We start from the raw sequence: 22,548 nt of genomic DNA on the forward strand, positions 1-22,548 counted from the left end.
CTCTGTTGTGTTCTAACAACACTATGACTGATGCTCTACAGATGGTCATTGTGCCAGCTGCGGTCGTGGAGTTGTAAATGAGGGACACCATAACACCTGTCAGAGAAGGAGTGAGGAGAAAAAAATGGATACGGATGTGGATGTAGGAAGAGGTGGAGAAGGAGAAGAATCAAGAAAGTGGGTCAGAATCGATCAAAAGAAGAGCCAGGTAGAGGTGCAGTGTGCAGGACTGGGCTGGCGTTACGTGTTTCCTGGGGATTATATTCAACTCTTAAAATCAAAGGGTTGTGGTCCAAAACCACAGCTTTCTAAGCAATCTAAAAAAATATATAAATTTTTTCTTTGTAATTTAATAGAATAGCTTCGGAGGCTGTCTTTTTGTTCCCTGCCATTTGCTTTGATTTTTATAAGCTGCTTACATAATACATTTTTGCTGACTGATTTTTTTATTTTTCATTTTGTTATTAAATACATACACACAGTAGTTTTGATTTTTTAAAAAAAAACCACGAACAAACAAAAAAACAACAACTTAGTGTTATTATAATAAAGTTATTTTAAAATTATGGTTCCACTTTCATCCACTGTGTAATTGGATAAAAGGCCTCTCCAAACCAAACTCCTGGGCTGAATTTCAACCCCATCCCGCCCCTGTGTCCATCAAACCTTGTGAAATTATTGCCAAAAAGCTCGACTTTGTTTTCTTCAGACCATAATACATTTTCCAGCAAGCCTTTGGTAGACTTTTCTCTTGCTTTAGCAAATTATTATTATTATTTTTTTTATTATTTTACCAAGCTCTAACCATATTTCTTTGTAAGAAAAGGTTTATATTTTGCCACCCAACCTCCTGACTCAGAACTTGGCAAACGTTCCTGCAGATCCTTTAATGTTGCTGCAGTTTTTGTAATGTCTGTGTTGCAACAATGTTTTCTCAAATTGATGATGACACTTCACTATTTCCTTGGTGTGTATAATGCAGCTAAAATTTCCTTTGTGCTCGTCTAGCTGACTCGTACTTTTCAGAAAGAAATCCCTTTGATGCTCTGGACGACTCCGTAAACTATTGTTTTGCCGAGAGAGGCGGTGTAGGAAAAAGCTTAGCTCAAAAAGCTGAATTTCATTTGTAAGTATTTAGAGGCATTTATACTGATGGCAAGTACATGCTGACTTCTATTTAACACCAACTTGAATGTGGGCAATACTGAAAATAGCCACATCGCAGGTTTTTAAGAGCGTGTGTTTGCTTATGCAACCAGATTATTTTAGTTATTTTATTTTGGTTCTAAGAGATTTCAGTTTAATGTTCAGTAAACTTGTTACAAGTTATGGGGTCACATAAAAACTGGAAAAAGTTATAAAATTATTTATCTTGGCATTTTTGACAGTGTGTATGCACTTTCTTATATCCACTCTATTTCCTCTAAGTAACAAGTTTAGTATTTTATCCACTCTCTGAATTAAGCGCAAAATAACTTATAGTAACAATGCTTATTTTATTTAAAGTATTTATTTTTTTAATTTAAGAAGCAGGAGATTCAAAGGTATTCATTTAAATAAGTCCTATCATCTACTCAGCCAGTATCAGCTTCTCAAAAAACCAAACTTGCACTATTTTAAGCATTTCAACAAAGCACACTTCCTCCTAAGTGTCATGCATTTGGTTATAAACTCAAGTAAAGTAAGAAGTTATCTGCAGATGTTATTTGTATTTGATGCAAAACACACAAACAATCAAACACTGATGATGAAAAAAGGGACACGAGTGTGAAGGGAACAGTCAGTGGTAGGTAAAATATGTCCAAATCAAACTCTCTTCTTCACCTCATGCAGACTTGGTCCTGCACAAGCACACACATAAAAGGCTCCAAATTGGCTTTGCAAACACAATGTCCATTAAAAGCTCAAATGCCTTCTGGACTTCTGATGTGGTTCTGAAACTCGGGACTCTGCTTTCTAGAAGCCAAACAGATGCCAAATTGCAAAATAAAGGAAAGTTTGTCAGCACGTCTAGGTTTGCAAAGGTGTTTGAGGTCCTGGCAGGAGAACATCAATGAATGCATAATACAAGAAAAGAAATATTGCTTTAAACTGCTTACATCTACTGCTTTTTTTAAATCATAACTGCTTATGGTCAAAAACCTATAAAAAGCAAAACAGATGCATTTTGTTTGACTTAAAAAACAAAAAATGCCAGAAGACCTTAAGCAATTGTATTATTTCTAAAACTGTTTTGTAAAATAGTTTTTTTTTTTCTGCTTTGAGGGCCATAAATCATTAAGGGACACAATATGTATATATTAATAAAACGGGAAAGAATGCATTTCTTTTTAAGCTATTTGCTATTTCTATCTCTGCAATAATTATTACTGGTCAAAAACATCAATCAAAAGACAGGCAAATAATTTCCCAGCATTTCTCACTTCCACTGTCGTCTTCTTTATGCTTGTTTTTGTCCTTTGTATGACATGGGTCAGCATTTGCTCTATTTAGCCAAGTTTGATCAATTTAAATGGAAAAATTAAAGCAAAATACTTTGTGTTGGACCATAAGAAAATATTTTCAGAATTTTTATGTTGTCTGTGAAAATCACACCCTAAAAAGAAAAATAACTGTTTAGTTGCATCAAGCGCTTGAGCCTGTAGGACGAATTCTCTTCATTCCTGAATTGTGGTTGGCGGGGGTCAACAAAATCTTCCAGAGGGCCACAAATGGCCCCTGGGCCACACTTTGAACACCCCTGGTGTAAAATATACAGTACAGACCAAAAGTTTGGACACACCTTCTAATTCAATGGGTTTTCTTTATTTTCATGACTATTTATAAGGCAAGAAATCCCACTTATTAACCTGACAGGGCAGGTTGACCTATGAAGTGAAAACCATTTCAGGTGACTACCTCTTGAAGCTCATCAAGAAAATGCAGTGTGTGTGCAAAGCAGTAATCACAGCAAAAGGTTGCTACTTTGAAGAAACTAGAATATAAGGGCTGTTTTTTGTTTAGTGCATGTTTCCACATGTGTTATTCATAGTTTTGATGCCTTCAGTGTGAATCTACAATGGCAATAGTCATGAAAATCAAGGAAACTCATGGAATAACAAGGTGTGTCCAAACTTTTGGTCTGCACTGTATGTAGGAACTCTTTCAATGAGGCAGTGATTTTGTGGAAGGTACTAACTTTGTCAAACTAGAAGAGGTCTTGTAAATAATGGTGTCAAAAATTATATTTGGTTTTAGGGTAAAGTAAAAATGAAAGCTGCATGATTTATTGGCTAGAACAGAAAAACTTTATCTATATTGCAAGCTACTGTACATCACTGGTTATGCGAGTTGCACAACCTAAAATGATCAAATAATGAAATAGAGGGAATGTCAGGGTAAGCGTGGTGATTAGTAGGAGTCAAAAAGGTCCTTAAGTCAAACTCTCTTTAGTGATTCAGAACACCTTGGACCCATTTGGAGCGTACATGAAAGACCCTGAAATGGCTCTGCAAACACAAATGAATGTCTGATGTGGCTCTGAGTCTTAGAACTCTCTGCTTCTTAGAACCAAAATAAATCCCAAATTGCAAAAAAACAAACAAACAAAAAAAAAACTAGCAAAAATCTCTTACCAAGTCTATGTTTGTGTAGGTGTGCGAGGCCCAGGCAGGAGTCCCTTAAAGCCCTGTAATTAGGCTTTTAAAGCTGATGATGTCATCGAGTGTATAGCGTCAGGTCGTCTCCGCTGACTGCACAGCCCCGTCTTTACGTTAACTCTTATAGATTAGAAAAAAAGCTCGAGACGCGTGAAGCCACGTCGCTCCGTTCCGACACCCTGACCATGCCACCTAGTTTTAAAACAGCATTTAAAGCAGCACGCACATGCTTTCCAGGAATTATTTCATTATGGAAAGTAGACAGAAGGAAATTCACCCAATCTTTTAAAGGACATGCTGAGTGCTCGTTTGGGCAGAAAGATAATGGGAGGAAATGAATGTGATTACAGACTGACTGCAAGAAGTACGGCAAGAAGAACCACTTGAAACGAGTGTGAGAAAGTGGGGTCTCACTGCTGTTTGCAGGAGAAAAAAAACAGCAAAGCTCGACTCCACGACAGCCGGCTCGGAGGATGCATTTTCTCACCCACAACAAAAGCTCAACCCAAAATAAATTACGTCCGAATGTTTGCTCCGGCTCGCCACTGATTGCCTGACGTCCCGGTTTCAAAGCGGCTCAAGCTTTTCTCAACCAACGAGTTTATTTTGACAACAACGCATGTCTTTTTTTTTTTTTTTTGCTGCCCTGACCCTCCTAGTTTAGTTTACATTTTATATAATTGGTCACGGGGAGAGTTCCTCAACAATCAACAGACATCAAGCTGTAATCATTCCCACCGTGTTTATTTGTCTTCAAAAGTGCGTGGAGATGGAGGAGCGAGCTTAAGGAACACTCAGTTGCACTGTGAGGTGTTTAGTCTAAATCAGTCTGTTACTCTGTTCCTGCTATAGATGCAGGAGGAATGTAGGTCAGTTTTGACATTAAAGAGATAACTGAGCCAGCCTAACCCTCAGCCCCAAAAAAAGAGGAAGAGAGTGAAATGTACCTCAGAAAGCATCAGAAAAACCTCAAACAGCATTTTGAATGTACAGGTTAAAGCGTCTATTGTTATTGCTTACCCTGTCCGAGTTGAGCCCTGGTGAGCGCCTCCTTAGCCGAGCCAAAGCCCAGTTCTCTGCAGACCACGCTGGCTGCGTTCAGGTCCCACAGGTGGTCACACACCGTGCCCCACTTTCCCTCTTTCATGACCTCGACGCGGCCCTCTCCGAGACGGGGCCCGGCCTTCAGACGGACCAGAGGCTAGAAGAAATCATTTCCAGAAAATTAAACCGAATGACAAACTAGATTTTGGTTGTCATACTTTTTTTCACAAGCCACTATGCCGTTTTCATTTGCAACAGTTTCATAAAAAGTTTCAGTAAAGGGGATGGGTCAGAGTTTTTGACCTGGGGTTCTGTCGAAATATTGTGAGCAGATAATATCTTACCAGCCAGAGACAAGTCTTATAATTTATTCATTTAGTATAAATCCATATCAGTTTGTACCACAGGCTAAATGCAACACCAAGAGAAGACGAAACCAAAGTGGTTAATGCAAATGCACATTCTTTAACCTTTAAGCTAGCGTCATGTTTGCTTTGCTTTTACAAAAAGGTGAATATTTACATGCTAAACAGAGGAGGGAGGCGGGACGCCAACAATCTTCCTGTCAGAAACATGACTTGAGAATAGAACCAACCAAGAAAATTGTTGACTGTCAGAGTTGCTACCTGGTTAAAAATCTACAATATCTTCACTGATTCATAATTAAAAACTAACATACAAATAAATCACCTCCTGATTGCTGGCATGACAACGGTGTACAGGTTCATAAAACAGTGAGTTCAAATGCTGAATTTTAAGTCCAATTTGACTTCAACTGGACTTCAGCTTTTGTCTCTGGGACCAATTGATCTAGATTTATACTAAATGAGGGCACAAAGTGATTTACAGCATATAGGATATTAATCTTAGATCTTAAACCATCAATTATCTTAAAAAAACAAACATAAATGGCGGCATGAGACATTTTCTAAACAGGACACAATTGAAAAAAGTTAACCAGTCCCACCTAAGAGTGTAAAATGTGTTATTTTTTGAGAAAAATGCAACAAATTAGGTAAGCTCAGACATAGCTGTTTGAGTTCATTTAAAGTGAATTCTCCTCGTTAATATTATTTAAAACCTGACGAACCCATAGTGGTGAGTGAAACATGTCTTTGAAGATGGTAGGTGCCGTATTATTATTTCAATATAAAATGGAAAATTCATTAACACCGCTCTTAGCTTATTCTGTAAAACTTTAACTTTTGCAGAAGAAAGGAAGCTGGAAAATCATTTCAATTAGCTAAACCTATTAAAAAATTACAACAAGTTTAAATACTGGAATTTCCTCAATTTTACTTGTCTCCAAATGTTTATTAAATGGACGAGCTTCGCAGATGGCCAAACTGTCTCACTGTAATGTTTAAGTTCAACCCTTCATATATTTGCTTCAGTTTTCCACACTAACCGCGACAGAAGGTGGAGCGGGAGCTCTGCCAAAACGCTCGAACGGGAATCCAGGGACGCAGCGGACCACCGCGTGCATGCCCCCCTTGCATGGGACATCACTCCTGGGGAGGGACAGCTGTGCGGGACACTGCGCTAAGGACACTTCCAGACCCTGACACTGCACCTTCTCCACCCAGTAAGCCTTCTTAGTGATCTGGGATCTCAGCCTGGGAAAGAGACAAAGTGATATATGAAGTGCATCAATAACTGGGTTTAAATCAAATCTCTAGATTGAGCTAAATGTACTAATTTATTTCAAGGAGTAAACTTTGATCTTACCTTGATGAGGGATCTGCAATCTTAGAGTCCCATAGTTTCCTGAAGGACAGAGAAGAGAGTATTTTTTTTTTACCAACAATGTAACAATGTAGCTTTACGTTAAACATACTGAGCAATCCCACAGTCCAATATGTTCCCACGGTCCCTCTTTCTCAGGGATCATTTTCCCCAGTCCTTTTGTGCAGTGTGGTCCATTAAATTTTGAATAAACAGGGTGAAATTACAAACAAGAAGGAGGCAAAGCACGATCAAAGAGCACCTCTCAGAAATACCTAATGTTAGAAACAGAAATTTGGATTTTCGATTTAGTTGAACCGTTGGACTTTTAAAAAAATCCTTTCATTCCTTTCATTCCTTTCATTTCATTTTGTTGGACCTACTAGTTCCAGGGTTTATTTGTCATCTTGCCTCACTGTTTGTCTATATGTCCACAGTAAATTTCTGATTTGAGAAAACCATGCAATGAAAACAGAAGTTATGAATAGAGCAAAACGGGTCGCCGACAGGGGCTAATAAAAATTGTCTGACTCCAACCGCTGCATGTCAATCTCTGCAGAGTTTTTGCAGATGCCTGCCAAAACCAACAGGAATCTTTAAACTGTGTCTAGTTTCCTTCAGCAAGGGTCTCATCCAACAGGGGCAGCAGTGTTTAAACAAAACGGGGCCACGTACGTTTGGACGTGCTCCCGTGCAGAGAAACATTGTAGCTGACCGCTCGGGTCAGTCTGCGCAGCCACAGACAGGTGCCATGTGACTGACTCTTTATGAATGAACAAAGTCAGTCAGAGAGCTGAATTTAGAATTTACTGAACAACCAGATGATTCTGGTTCATGATTCATGATGCAATTAAATATTTAGCAACCTAAATAGAAAGAGACATTTCTTCTCCAGGAAAATCCAAGCGTTTCAGTGTTTCCCTAGTTATTTTGCACACGTCTGAGGCTGGATGGGTTCATGAAGAAAACAGATTAAGAATTGTTTCACCCGGACTGTATTTGTTTTTTTTTTTATAGGAGGAATAGTTTCAGATAACCAAGAAAACAGTGTTAAAATAATCAGTCCAATTTATTAAAGCCAAATAAGTGATGCCATTGTCCAGGACAACGGAGAAATATTTTACAGTTACAGCGCTGGCGCACTACCATGCATCCTTAAGGGACATCACAGAGTGGCCCCAGAAAACAGCATTCTACTGCCTTTACTCATCTAAGCTTCGCCCTGAAGTGAAGTCATTTCCTTTACTTAGCATGTGTGTGAGTGTGTGTGCATGAAAGCAGCTAAAAGAGATAGAGACAAAAAACATAGAGTCATATATTCCATAGCAGAATCAGAAAAAAGAAAAACTTTTGGTTTTCTGAGGATCGTACCTGAACTTAAAATATGAGTAAAAATAACATTTATTTTCATATTGTAGGCACTTCAGAATTATGTGACTAGCTCAAACATCAGAGCAGACATTTGGAAATGGTCATGTTCTGGTTGCAAGTCGGATAATTAGCTAACTGTGCTCAAAGACGAGCTAATTGCTGTTAGCAATACATGCTAATGAGAGGTTAGGAGGTTATACAGCATTATCTGCGTGAAAGATTTTGTGAGATTCATCTTATCAAAGGTGCAAATAAAAAGTTTATAGGTTCACTATTAGTCTAACATGTGGCAGCCATATTGGATTTTGAGCTGGGAGATGGTTAGAAACCTTTGATTCTGACAAATCACAGTGTAACCACTTTCCAGTCAGAAAATCAGTAAGATAATTGTTGTGGTCACTGACTTGCTAATTTTTAGCATGCTAACAAAAACTGGCAACAATTTATTTCTCTTTGTTTTATGTATTCAAAGGCTACAGGAATACATTACAGATGTATATGAAAGCTTGAAGAGATTTACTGTATGACGGTCACTATCTAAATATCTAAATATTCCTGAGATTTTTAATTTTTTTTTATTAAACTTCAGAGATTTTAACTTCTGAGGGAAAACTTAATGTAAAATTAAGCCTTCCCTGGTCTTAAGAGATGGAATCATTTGGACCTCACACATTTTGGGGTCCAGTGGGATCACATTGACACCATGTGCACTTTTACAAACTTTTTCGTGTGGTTTCAGGCATTTTCAGCTCTCCTTAGCGTCACGCTAGGACCACATCTAGGAAACTAGAAACTACTTAAGAAAGTTATATTTCTATATTCTTTGTCTTTTTAAGAAAAACACAACAAACAGACTAATTTCACGTGCTGCTGTACGGCTGTTTCAAAAATGTATTTCAGTATAGTTGTACTTGGAAACAGAGATATACAGATATGGTCCAGACTATTGGCGCCTGCAGGATATTATCGGACGGTACACACAGTACTAACACTGCACCTGACCCACAAACCTAAACCACACAAATACAGGCCTCATGTGCATAATGCGCATGGTCCACAAAAACATCGGCTCTAACAGACTTTTTTTAAAATCGTTTTTTATTTTTACAAGTTATACTAAATAATAAAAACAGCCTATCCGTGTAATCCACGGGAGGATGGAGATTCCCAGGTTCAGGTGGTGTGTCTTTGACTTCCAGAGGAGTAAAAGGTGAAGCAACAAGTTTGCTAGATTTCTATACTTCTGGCAAAGTTTCGATTAAATTGTTTAACCCTGCAGCATTCTTAGAGCGACACTCGGGAAGAGCAAGGCAAATGTCACGGTCGGCCAAGCAGGTGACCCGTCAGCTCTTCAGTTTGCGAAACCACACACATACACCCCCTACACCCCCCCACACACAAAAAAATGCTGTTAAATCAGCAACTCCGCCAGAACAGTGCACACGGTAAAAAGCTCAGGCGGGGTCCACTAAGGGAGGGTTAAAATTTCGCCTACTCATTTTTAGCTAGCTTCACTACATTGTCACATTTAGCTTGCAGAAAGAGTGCCAATTTAACAACAGTAAACTGACACGCACAGTGTGGACAGCTGCAGGCGCTAGATAAGATGCTTCCATCTATTTCTAGTTTAAGAGTAAAATTAGGTCAGAAAATGGCTTTTGAGATGTGGTATTTTAGGATATTAGTACTGCAGTTTAGCCTATTAATTTTATAGAGGCGGTTGAGGGGGGTTGTTTCCAATTTTTGCTTTTTCCTCAGTAAAAGCAAAAAGCGTTGTGGGTGGATCTCGGAAGGTGCCACATGAAATCCGCTGAGTCGAAGCTATATGTAAGTGGTGTGTTTCAGCATCTGTTTGCACGTGATTATGTGAGAGAGCCATATTTCTCTGCGTGTGTGCGTGTTTGCACCATTTAAAGCCTTACACAACATGGCGATAAATCAAAGTAAGAGAGACAGACTATGTGGGGGTGTTGGTTCATGGTTTGGAGGCAGGGGAAGAGGGGTGAGAGTGCTACCCATATAATTGCCTGCTCTGCTTGGCAGTGTCTGCCTTGTGGTCCAGCAGTAGCATGTTGGTTCACACACAGCAGACGGGGAAATATGCACGTACATATCTACTCCCCCTGGCTTCTCTCCTTGTAAACAAAGCTCTTTAAAGTCAAGGCTATAACCAAACGCCATGAGAGCATGCTGGGAAACACAGAGCATATGATGTAAGACGGATGTCTCCAGCTTTTATTGGAATGGTCCATCTTTTCTGTAAAGGGAGAAGTAAGTAAGCACTTTTGGTTTTCAGTTGTCTTTCAGCTTCTGGGAACCAAACAACTGTGGGACGCTCTGTGATGGGTTGGGGACAGATTGAAACTGACTTGATCTGGGAGTTTTAATGGAGAACAATAAAGAGCTGTATAAAGGTTGGGAACAGAGCTGTCTGGGGAAGACTCTCTTATTTCATAGGATCGTCAGCTCGATTGGGTTTTAATGAAATTCTAACAACGCAATACGAGAAGTCACAGTGGAACGAGACGCTGACTCACAAGAAGCTGAAGATAACCTGTTATTACAAACCTCTGCACAAATTCAGGGACAATCGGCTCATGGGAGATTTCCATTCTCGCTCCATAACGACCCTTCATCATCCCCACCCTCTCTAGAGTGGCAAAAACTTAAAGGGGTCCCAATGATGCTCTTTCCATAAGAAGAGAGTTTAATAAAATACAGAAAAGGCGGGAAGGCCGGGGTTTTAATCAGGGTGAAATGGAACTGGATTGGAGAAGCTGATGAAGTTACTGTACGCTTCAAAGAGATTGTGAAAGTTATGAAACAATGGAGCTGGGAAATGAATTTAGTGTTTTTTTGTGTGCACAGCAAAAAGCGGGACAGTAAAACATCTGTAGAAATGAGAGGAGTTGGCAGTCAAAGACAAAGGGATCCATTACACCAGAAAAGAGAGAGGCAGAGAGGGAAGTGCAGACGGCACAGAGTGTCCAGTAGATCCATCTGGCAGAATTAAAGTTGTTTGTTGCACTAAGCACTTGGCCAGAGGGAAGGAAGATGTTATAATATGCACTGATCTGAAACATTCTGATTTCAAATTAACCTTTTCTCCACCTGCAGTATTTTTCTGACCTTTTTTTGTGCATTGTAAACATATTGACTGCATTATTGTCTGTGACTGCAGGTCAAATGAAGGTAATAAACAACAAAGCCGCTTCCCTACCTTTTGAAAACTAAATTAGGTAAATTACTGTTCAGCTAACCCAAACTCTCACCATAAACCTTAACCATAATTGGCTTTAAGGTTCCTGTCCTGACTTGTAAAGTCTCCTTACAAGTCATCTAGTACCTTTTGAGCTTTTTCATATGTTGTCAAGGTAAGGCCACAAACGTCTATGTATTTTATTCAAATTCAGTGTATTAGAGCAACATAAAGCAGGACCCAATTTTGAAGCTAATGAAAATGGATTTTGATTTCTTTACAAATAAAAATTATGTTACTTTTAGATATGCTATTATTTTGTGTTATCTGCAGTTGAAACCAGATATTTACATACACTAAATAAAAAGACAAAAAATCTTTTTTTCCCCTCGTTCTGTTGTTAAATCAGACTTAGCTTAGTTAGAATTAGCAAAATTATTTCTATTTGCTAAATGCCAGAAAATTCGGCGGGAACATTTTAATTTTTTTTTGTTGTTGCAACTTTTCTTGAATTCAAAAGTTTACCAACATTTGGTCAGTATCCGGGGTAGCTGTCTTTTAAACTGTTTGACTTAGGTCAGTTGTTTTGGGTTTCCTTCCACAAGTTTCTGGTCCATTTCTCCTGACAGAACTTGTGTAATTGAGTCCATTTTGGAGGCCACTTCACTCACACACACACCTTTTTAGATCTTCCCACAACGTCTCCTTTGTGATGGCCACACCAAAACATTGACTTCTTTGTCCTTATGCCACGTTGTAACCGCTTTGGCTGGATGCTCAGGGTTGTTGTCCATTTGGAGGACTAATCTATGCTCAAGCTTTTACTTTCTGGTTGATATTTTTAGATGTTGCTTCAATATTTCCGCATCAGATTCTTTCCTCATGATGCCATCTATTTTGTGAAGTGCACCAAGTTCCTCCTGCAGCAAAACAGCACCACAACGTGATGCTGCCACCTTCATCCTAACTTGCCACACCATCCTAATTGTCATTCTGATTCTCCCTCCAAATGATGATAATTATGTCCAAACAGTTCCACTTTAGTTTCATCAGACCATGGGACATGTCTCAAAAATGATTATCTTTTTGGTAACGAACTGCTTTACCAGCTTCAACCAGCATCTACTCTAGGTCTTTGGCTTTTGTTTTGGGGTCAATCTGCACGTTTCAGACCAAAAGACATTCAAACCTGCCTCGTTTTTGGTTAGACGTTCTCATCATGTCTATGCTGGAATTGTTCCCAAGGATGAACCAGACTTGTGCAGCTGCACAATTCTCTTTCTTTTCACTTTCCCATCGTGTCAAACAGTAAAGCAGTGTGTTTCAGGTGTGGCCTTAAAACACATTCACAGGTGTGTTAACTCAACTGTGCCAGTTCGTCTATCAGAAGCTTGTGGAAAGAAAACCAAAAACTTTGATCCAATCATACATTTTAAGAGACAATTATCCTGTATGTTGAGCAAATGTATGCAGACTTTTGAATTTGAGAAAAACTACAAAAGAAAAAAAAAAACCTCTAAAGAATTTTCTCGATAAGTTTTCTGGCATATAGCAAATATAAATAATTTTAGTAATTCTAACTAAGCTAAAACAAGAAAGGTTTGGTTTGATTTAACTTCAGACAGTGAGAAAAAAAATGTGTTTGTGTCTTTTTATTCAGTGTACGTAGATATCTGTCTTCAACTGTACTTACGTATTTTACATGCTGCCACTTGAGGGCGCTCTCTTAAAGTGCCTGAAAATCCAGGTCACTTTCAGACTGATGCAAGATTACAGCACAGCAGTGAGATTTTAAGATTCTGTCATATGTAATGACTTTTGGGTTTTGTTTGTTTAAGAAAGTTGTCTTTGTGGAAGGAAGGTTAACAAGCAAACATGAATGACTCCAGACTGGAAAAAAGAGACTGGCTAAACTGCTCCGACGTCCAGTCCAAGTATCTGATTAACCTGAAGCTTCTGATCCTTCTGTGGTTAAAACAACAACAAAAAAATCTTCTTAACCCCTTTCACATGTTTACCGTTGGAAAAAGAAAAATTGCTTCAGTCATTTCCCAGATGGGGTGGAGGTTGACACAAAAACAAACACAATTTGTTCCCTTAGTCAGTTTTTATACAAGCTTCTAGATTGGTTTTTGGCACAATCTGTGATGTTTCTCTGGGTGATTCTGAGGCATTCGTGGAATGTGTTCGTTATGCAGGCATTACATTAATTTTATTACAAAACTCAGCTAGGTCACAACTGATGTTCCTACTATTTTACCTAAAAGCACTGCACAAATAGACCGGCAAGCTTAATAAATACAGACATATTTTCTCTCACCATCCAACCAACATCCTCGTCTGTTTGTTTGCTTAGCTTTTTTTTTTTTTTTTTAAATACCAAAAAAGATCCATCGGGATCTTCTTCCAGAGAATCCTGATCAAGATGGCTGCACGGATCCAAACAAATAGTTTTATGAGACACTTTATGGTGTGTTTTTATGGGGCAGCTGAGGAGAAGCTGCTTGTTTTCTGCTCCTCAGGTCACAAGGGGTAATTATTGGCCTCTCACACGGAGAGACATATGGTACTTTGCAGACCGGCGGTCAGTGCAGTCCTCCTGTTAGCCGAGCCCTAAAAAGACCTCTGTGGGCAGACAGACTCATGGAGGGCAGTGTTTGCTTCTGTGTGTGTTTGCATGCAAATTTGTGTGTGCACTCGGGCACGGTTTTGGAAATAGTTAGGGATGTATTAACATGTGGGCGTAAGTGAGGTGTTAGGGTTTTCGATGGTATGTTTTTAAGGGCTTTGAAAGTTTGTGTAGCTGCTCAGTGGGTATTCAAGCTTGAAAGCAGACAGATTAAAAAGGGTTATACACATCAAAATATTGACATACCCACTCGGTGCTATTAGTGGAGCAAATGATTGAGGTTTGATGGATAACAGAAGAGTTATGAGCAGAAAAATCTTGTCACGGCTCTTACTGCGCACTGATGGTTTAGTCACTTTTTCAACTTTTTATATTGGAATAGTGAAATAGAAGGAAACAAATAGGAAATTTAATATGCTTATTACGTAAAAACCTATAAACTGATTTGTTGGACTGCTTTTGAATCCAACAAAGGCTTAATCTGATCCGAGTGCCTCTTCTGTTAGCTGTTTCGCAGACATGACTTGTGATGAACTCTGTAAATTGAAGTTTTCCAGCAGATGACTAATCTTGCCCTGAAAACACATTCTTTTCACCTAAGCTATTGTTCTCTGCTACTGCTGCAAAGTGATCATGTGGACAACTTTTAAATACTTGCCTACTTCACATGCCTAAGTAAAAGGTCATTGTTCAAGATTAAAGCTGTGGTATGTAACTTTTTTTAAAAAAAAAAAGCTTTTTACATGTTTGTTCAAAATGTCGTTATGTATTGACGGTATAATATTATACAGATAATCTGGAAGGTTGGAAGTACTACTGTTTCTGTCTGAAGAAATGCACCAAAAACAATTAATCAGAGTCAGGGGGAGGGTCTTAGTGCTGTCAGTCACCCTCGTGTACACACTGCTCAATGTGCTAAGGGCAGAGAAACAACTTACTGTTGCAGGAAAACTGTTTACCCTCCATCATCAGAGGCCATGATAACTAACCTTAGATTTCATGACAGGCTCTACTGTAGCTTAGCACAGTGGTCCCCAACCTTTTTAGTACTTTGGACCGGTCAAGAGTCGCACCGACACCGATGCTGTTGCTGCTGTTTCTAAATATATAGAACAGAATTTATTGCTTTAATGATAATAACAAGTCAATGAAGCAAAGCAATTTAAATCTGGGGCTGCTTTGCTTCTTCAGGATGTCATTCACTTGTCATCATCATTAAAGCAATAAATTCTGTTCTATAGCAAAAAAAAAAAAAAACAACAAACCCCCCCCCGAAGCAGAATGTCTTGCTATCTGCTTGTGACCTTAAGCTTAAGCATATTTTTGAGATGCAGCGGCAGAAGCACACCTACAAATTGAGCTCTGAATGGATCAATAACAAAACAATTGAAGGTTTTGGAGTGGCCTAGTCAAAATCTATTGACTAGGCCTCCTTAAGTGGGCCATAAATACATGAATATGTAAAATAAAACAACTTTGCATAGAAGAGTGGGTCTAAATTCATCCACAGGGATTTAAAAGCCTCAGAAATGGTAGTTGCTGCAGCCCATGGGCACTTAGGTAGTAATTAGGTTTAAGGTGCAAGTACTCTTCCACACAGGCCTGGTTTGAGTTGAATATTTATTTAATAAATGAAATACATTATGTGTGTCTTATAAGAAAGCTTGTTTGATGATCTGAAACATGTAAAAACCTAAAGGTTTTTTGCAGCACTGCGTATACAAAGACACATCACGAGAAGGATGATAATTTTACAGTCTGACTCTGACATTAATTATATGCTTTGAAGAACTATTTTAAAGGTCTGAGACGAGGCCCACATGGTTGATGAGGGAGGCAGACCTGGTGGACAGATGGACCTTAGTAATGTCACCGTGGCCATGTCATGCCAAGTGCGGTTGGACAAATGACAGCTGCTTCGGTTGACCTCTACTACACGGGGACTGAACCAGCAAACCAGACACGGACTGTAACCTGCGCGGTGATGTAAACCTCCCATTCACTCTTCATAAAATAGACCTTTAGGAAATAAAAGTTTCTGCCGATGCCTTCTTTCCATGACCTCGTCTGTGCCGCCCTCTCTCACATACTTACCTGTAAGGATTTTGGTCAAACGACTCAGCTGCCGGAAACCCCAGCATGCCGCACACGACACGGCTGCTGCTCAGGTCCCATCCCTTGTTGCACACGTGACGCCACTTCCCAGCATGCTTCACTTCCAGGACTCCTTCTGTCACCAGACCACCATGGTTGCCGGACAGCACGGGCCGAAGACGTGCCTCTTCCAGGTAAATCCTTTCAGATCCCTGTGGGGGTTTTTAAGCAAATAAGTAGATATTTTTTTATTGTACTACATAACTTTGTCTCTCTCTCTCTCTCTCTATATATATATATATATTTTTAGGACACTGACCTCAACTTTTTCAGTGAGGCACCAGGGTGAGGCAATAAAACTCCCTCTCACGCGAGCCGTTGTTGCTTTGTTTGAACAAACGGCAGTAGACGGCACGCAATCGCGACAACAACAAAAAAGATAACACGCCTTAGTCATCACCTTCTCTAATCAGGCACATGCCATGCTCTGGGCAGCAGGAAGGAAACTAACAGTGAACGCATAGTTTGTGAAATGTGTCAGGATGCTTACAAACTAGTGAGAAAATGTCATGCCCGCAAGTGGAAGAAAGGACAGGGGAAAATGCAAGCGTGAATGACAAACGACTCAATTTCCTCTAATCCGAGATGTTTCCTTCAGAAGACGAGCCACCGGTGGTTAGGCTAAACTTCAGACCATCTCGGTGCCCGAGAAGTGTATCTAGAGAAGCTTGAGGTTTTAGGTATGTCTCTAATTATATATATGCTTGCTAGGCTGCAGCACCACAAATGACATTTCACTTGAAATTGGTACCAAACCAGACTGGGTGTGTTACATGGCTGTGAGTGTGTGTTTTCACCTGTGTGTATTGAACATCAGTCTCCAAGTCCACATCTGGATAAACTGGGTCTGGTTCCACATGGTTTCCGCTTAGCTGCTGATGCCTGTCGCTCCTCCGGTCAGAGTGGATCTGGGCAGGATGTTGAGGTTGGGGCTGCCTGTTCGCCTGCACTCCAGGCTCGTGCCTCACGGTCTGAGAACTTGCCCTCGCCGCCTCCTGCCTCTGCCTGTAGGCGTCGCTGTTTGCGAGGCGCGAGGGCAGCTGGTGACCTCGCGGCAGGGGTGGGCTGACCTGCTGGCTTGCTCTTGAGCCACCTCGATTTCGCCTCGAGATCTGGATCTCGTGGCCGTTTTCCCGGGGCGAGACGCTGTTGCGGCGGGAGGAGGACGTGCTGCGATGAAGGGCAATCTCGTGGCCTCTTGCTGAGTAAGAGTTTGCTGGGGTTGCAGGTTGCACCGGGGAAGGCGGTGAGTTTCTTTGCCTCTGTTGGCTTGGCTGTTGACCTGAAGATGAAGCTGTCTCGTCTAAAATGGCAGGGGGGAAGCCAGTTCTTCTTTCTGGGCTGCAAATGACTCCCAAGTCTTCAGCGTGGGTGCAGTCATTGATTCCCCAACCGCTGAACTGACACTGTGCAACAGAGGTCTCTGAGCCCTGGCAGCGCACATTGTCTAACCAGATATGACCTATGAAATAAAACGGTCATCATTCATAAAAAAATAAATACAATGTTAAAACATTCTTACCTCTTGACAGTTTATAACACTATTTTATTAGGACTGTATGAGATTTATATAGTTGTAAAATGCATGAAAGGCAACTTGTGGGTTTCAGGATGGATTTAACTCCTTAACTGTCACAGCTGTTCACGGAGGAGGCTGTCTGCAGAAAAGTGTGGCGCTATCTCCATGGCCGTTTTGTAAAAGCAAAAGAGAAGATGCGGGGAGGGAGTGAAAAACCCGTCGAGAAGTAGCAGGACAAATACTGAAGCAGAATAGGTGTCTGCGCTGTTGTGTGAAAGATGTGTGCTAATATGAATGGTCTGAAACCACGCTCCTCCATGGGCTGCCACCTTATCGTGGTGGAGGGGTTTGAGTGTCCCAATGATCCTAGGAGCTATGCTGTCTGGGGCTTCATGCCCCTGGTAGGGTCACCCAAGGCAGACAGGTCCTAGGTGAGAGACCAGACAAAGAGCAGCCCAAAGACCCCAATGATGAAGGAAAACTTTGGACTTGGTGTTCCCTCGCCCGGACGCGGGTCACCGGGGCCCCACTCTGGAGCCAGGCCTGGAGGGGGGGCACGATGGCGAGCGTCTGGTGGCCGGGCTTTTACCCATGGAGCCCGGCCGGGCTCAGCCCGAAGAGGAAACATGGGCCCCCCCTCCCATGGGCCCACCACCCGTGGGAGGGGCCAAAGGGGTCGGGTGCAGTGTGGGATGGGTGGCAGCAGAGGGAGGGGACCCTGGCGGTCCGATCCTCGGTTGCAGAAACTGGCTCTTGGGACGTGGAATGTCACCTCTCTGGTGGGGAAGGAGCCGGAGCTAGTGCGTGAGGTCGAGAGGTTCCGGCTAGAAATAGTCGGTCTCACCTCGACGCACGGCTCTGGTTCTGGAACCAGTCTCCTTGAGAGGGGCTGGACATACTTCCACTCTGGAGTTGCCCAAGGTGAGAGGCGTCGGGCAGGAGTGGGCATACTTGTTGCTCCCCATCTCGGCGCCTGTACGTTGGGGTTTACCCCGGTGAACGAGAGGGTAGCATCCCTCCGCCTACGGGTGGGGGGACGGGTTCTGACTGTCGTTTGTGCTTACGGGCCGAACGACAGTTCAGATTACCCACCCTTTTTGGAGTCCTTAGAGGGGGTACTGGAGAGTGCTCCTCCTGGGGACTCCCTTGTTCTGCTGGGGGACTTCAACGCTCACGTGGGCAATGACAGTGAGACCTGGAGGGGCGTGGTTGGGAGGAACGGCCCGCCCGACCTGAACTCGAGCGGTGTTCTGTTGCTGGACTTCTGTGCTCGCCATGGATTGTCCATAACGAACACCATGTTCAAGCATAAGGGTGTCCATATGTGCACTTGGCACCAGGACACCCTAGGCCGCAGTTCGATGATCGACTTTGTCATCGTTTCATCGGATCTGCGGCCGTATGTCTTGGACACTCGGGTGAAGAGAGGTGCGGAGCTGTCCACTGACCACTACCTGGTGGTGAGTTGGCTCCGGTGGTGGGGGCGAAAGCCGGTCAGACCTGGCAGGCCCAAACGTGTTGTGAGGGTCTGCTGGGAACGTCTGGCGGAATCCCCTGTGAGACGGAGCTTTAACTCCCATCTCCGGCAAAACTTCGAACACGTCCCGGGGGAGGTGGGGGACATGGAGTCTGAGTGGACCGTGTTCCGTGCCTCCATTGTCGAGGCGGCCGATCGGAGCTGTGGCCGCAAGGTTGTCGGTGCCTGTCGCGGCGGCAACCCTCGAACCCGCTGGTGGACACCTTCGGTGAGGGATGCCGTCAGGCTGAAGAAGGAGTCCTATCGGGCCTTTTTGGCCTGTGGGACTCCGGAAGCAGCTGATGGGTACCGGCGGGCGAAGCGGCATGCGGCTCGGGCGGTTGCTGAGGCAAAAACCCGGGCGTGGGAGGAGTTTGGAGAGGCCATGGAGAAAGACTTCCGTACGGCTTCGAGGCGATTCTGGTCCACCATCCGGCGTCTCAGGGGGGGGAAGCGGTGCAGCACCAACACTGTTTATAGTGGGGATGGTGTGCTGCTGACCTCTACTCGGGACGTTGTGGGCCGGTGGGCAGAGTACTTCGAAGACCTCCTCAATCCCACCAACATGCCTTCCACTGAGGAAGCGGAGCCTGGGGACTCTGGGTTGGGCTCTCCAATCTCTGGGGACGAGGTCGCCGAGGTGGTTAAAAAGCTCCTCGGTGGCAGGGCCCCGGGGGTGGATGAGATCCGCCCGGAGTTTCTTAAGGCTCTGGATGTTGTAGGGTTGTGTTGGTTGACGCGACTCTGCAATGTCGCATGGACATCGGGGGCAGTTCCCCTGGATTGGCAGACTGGGGTGGTGGTCCCCCTGTTCAAAAAGGGGGACCGGAGGGTGTGCTCCAAGTATAGAGGGGTCACACTCTTAAGCCTCCCTGGCAAGGTCTATTCAGGGGTCCTGGAGAGGAGGGTCCGTCGGATAGTCGAACCTCGGATTCAGGAAGAGCAGTGTGGTTTTCGTCCTGGTCGTGGAACGCTGGACCAGCTCTACACCCTCGGCAGGGTCCTGGAGGGTGCATGGGAGTTCGCCCAACCAGTCTACATGTGTTTTGTGGACCTGGAGAAGGCGTTCGACCGTGTCCCTCGGGGAGCCCTGTGGGGGGTTCTCCGGGAGTATGGGGTACCGGGCCCTTTGATACGGGCTGTCAGGTCCCTGTATGACCGGTGTCAGAGTCTGGTCCGCATTGCCGGCAGTAAGTCGGGCTCGTTTCCGGTGAGAGTTGGACTCCGCCAGGGCTGCCCTTTGTCACCGATTCTGTTCATCACTTTCATGGACAGAATTTCTAGGCGCAGCCAAGGTGTTGAGGGGATCCGATTTGGTGGCCTTAGGATCTCATCTCTGCTTTTTGCAGACGATGTGGTCCTTTTGGCTTCATCAGATCGTGATCTGCAGCTCTCGCTGGAGCGGTTCGCAGCCGAGTGTGACGCGGCCGGGATGAGGATCAGTGCCTCCAAATCCGAGGCCATGGTCTTGAGCCGGAAAAGGGTAGAGTGCCTTCTCCGGGTCAGGGGGGGTGTCCTGCCCCAAGTGGAGGAGTTTAAGTATCTCGGGATCTTGTTCACGAATGGGGGAAGAAGGGAGCGGGAGATCGACAGGCGGATTGGCGCAGCGTCTGCTGTCAAGCGGGCGCTGTACCGGTCCGTCGTGGCGAAGAGAGAGCTGAGCCAAAAAGCGAAGCTCTCGATTTACCGGTCGATCTACGTTCCCACCCTCATCTATGGTCATGAGCTTTGGGTCATGACCGAAAGAACGAGATCGCGGATACAAGCGGCCGAAATGGGTTTTCTCCGTAGGGTGGCTGGGCTCTCCCTTAGAGATAGGGTGAGAAGCTCAGTCATCCGGGAGGGACTCAGAGTAGAGCCGCTGCTCCTTCACATCGAGAGGAGCCAGTTGAGGTGGCTCGGGCATCTGGTCAGGATGCCTCCTAGACGCCTCCCTGGTGAGGTGTTCCGGGCACGTCCCACCGGGAGGAGGCCCCGGGGAAGACCCAGGACACGCTGGAGGGACTATGTCTCTCGGCTGGCCTGGGAACGCCTCGGGATTCCCCCGGAGGAGCTAGAAGAAGTGGCTGGGGAGAGGGAAGTCTGGGCCTCCCTTCTGAAGCTGCTACCCCCGCGACCCGACCTCGGATAAGCGGAAGAAGATGGATGGATGGATGGATGAAACCACGTGACCACGCATCGACTGTTCAGCTTCGGGCAAAGTATGTTGGAGCCTTAACATGTAAGCATTTTGAAAGTAACAATTAAGGGGTTCATATTGACTATAATATTCTCTGTGTAATTTAACTGTCACCTTCAAAACATGACATGAAGAAACCGGTGTACTCATGGACCCATTGACTTGAATATAAGTGTTGACCGCTGACAGCTAAGGGGATTAGAGGTTAATTTCGATTCTAATTCAAATACCTTGTTCTTTGAAGGCCTCAAAGGTTAGTTTGAGAACAATCGGCATAGTGAAGACCAAAGAACGCAGAAGATTTTCTGTTAGGAATTTGTGGAGAAGCTTATCCTCTTAACCATTTCTGCCAAAACGTCCAAATGGGTCCAGGAGGACACCGGTGTTATCGTGACAGTTTTAGAGCAGGGTTAGGTTATGAAACAATTTCTTCAGCTATAACATCTCACGGAGTTCTGTTCAACAAATAACCTGAAAGCAGACGTTTTATTGGACAAGTGCAAACCTACCAAGACATGGCCGCCCTAAAGTGACAGGCTAGGTAAGGAGAGAATTAATCAGAGAAGCGGCCAAAAAGCTCACGGCTCTGGAGGAGCAGGTAAAAGGAAACTAGTAGGAATTTACAATGGAAAACTGAAATGTAGAAATATGGTGGAAGAGGACTGCTGCAAAATACCCTAGAATAGACCAGTGGTTCATGATCCAGCAGCGACTATAAACATATAGGCACAATGGATACAATGGAGTGGTTCAGATCAAAGCACATTAATGTTTTAGAACAGCCAAGTTAAAGTCCAGCTCCAAATCCAACTGTCAAGTTGGCAAGCAATCATGGCAAGACTTTTGTGCTCACAGAAGAATGGACGTCTAGATGAGCAAAAACTGTACAGAAATTTTAAAACCATGTATCATTTCTCTTCTACCTGACAAATTTGCCCAACCTTGTCATGCATAAAGTAAATAAAACTCATTAAAACCTGTATTTATTATGTGACAAATCTGTAAAGTTTGCATGTGGATACTTTCTAAATGCACTGCTGGTGAGGAATAGACTTGCTTCTGATTGCCCTTACCTTGTCCTTGGCCAAACTTGGCACTGTGTGCCCAGGTGAAGCTGCGCTGGAAGCCCAGCTGCCGGCACAGCACGTTGGCAAGTTTAATATCCACCTCGTCATCGCACACTGTGCCCCAGGATCCGTCGTAGAACACCTCCACACGTCCCTCGTTTGCATTCCGTCGACCCACGCCTGCGAGACGTATCAGCACTTCCTGCGCAGACAGCTGTGAGGGGTGGAGGAGAAGCAGGACGAGGAGGATGGACAGGGAGCTGAGGGACAGCATGCTTGCTGCAGAGACAGAGACGCAGGTGGGGGAAAGAAGGAGGGATGATGAAAATGTGACAGAAAAAAAAAGCTTGAGACCCCAAATACATTTCACCACAAAAATCCCAAAAATCATGCACAGACATGAAGCTGACATTCCACACCATGGCAAACATAATTAGAAACTTTTCCTTAAAGCTTTAATGGGACACTCTGCAATAAGTTGAGAGATTTATGGTTTGTGCTTTTTTC

The 22,548-nt window shown here is 43.4% G+C and overlaps 1 protein-coding gene across 1 annotated transcript in view; it reads right to left on the reverse strand.

Moving 5' to 3' along the window:
- LOC116719665 (lysyl oxidase homolog 4-like) overlaps positions 1 to 22,548 on the reverse strand; it is a 36,210-nt gene that overhangs the window by 13,089 nt on the left and 573 nt on the right. Inside the window, exons 2-7 of the mRNA XM_032562249.1 lie at positions 22,048 to 22,320; positions 16,558 to 17,222; positions 15,701 to 15,912; positions 6,411 to 6,449; positions 6,091 to 6,298; positions 4,659 to 4,839 (exon numbers count right to left, since the gene is read on the reverse strand). Coding sequence (XP_032418140.1) covers positions 4,659 to 4,839; positions 6,091 to 6,298; positions 6,411 to 6,449; positions 15,701 to 15,912; positions 16,558 to 17,222; positions 22,048 to 22,315 — 1,573 coding nt within the window. The 5' untranslated portion in view covers positions 22,316 to 22,320. The remainder of the gene's footprint in view (positions 1 to 4,658; positions 4,840 to 6,090; positions 6,299 to 6,410; positions 6,450 to 15,700; positions 15,913 to 16,557; positions 17,223 to 22,047; positions 22,321 to 22,548) is intronic.

This window comes from Xiphophorus hellerii, chromosome 5, assembly GCF_003331165.1.
Source record: "Xiphophorus hellerii strain 12219 chromosome 5, Xiphophorus_hellerii-4.1, whole genome shotgun sequence".
NCBI lineage: Eukaryota > Metazoa > Chordata > Actinopteri > Cyprinodontiformes > Poeciliidae > Xiphophorus > Xiphophorus hellerii.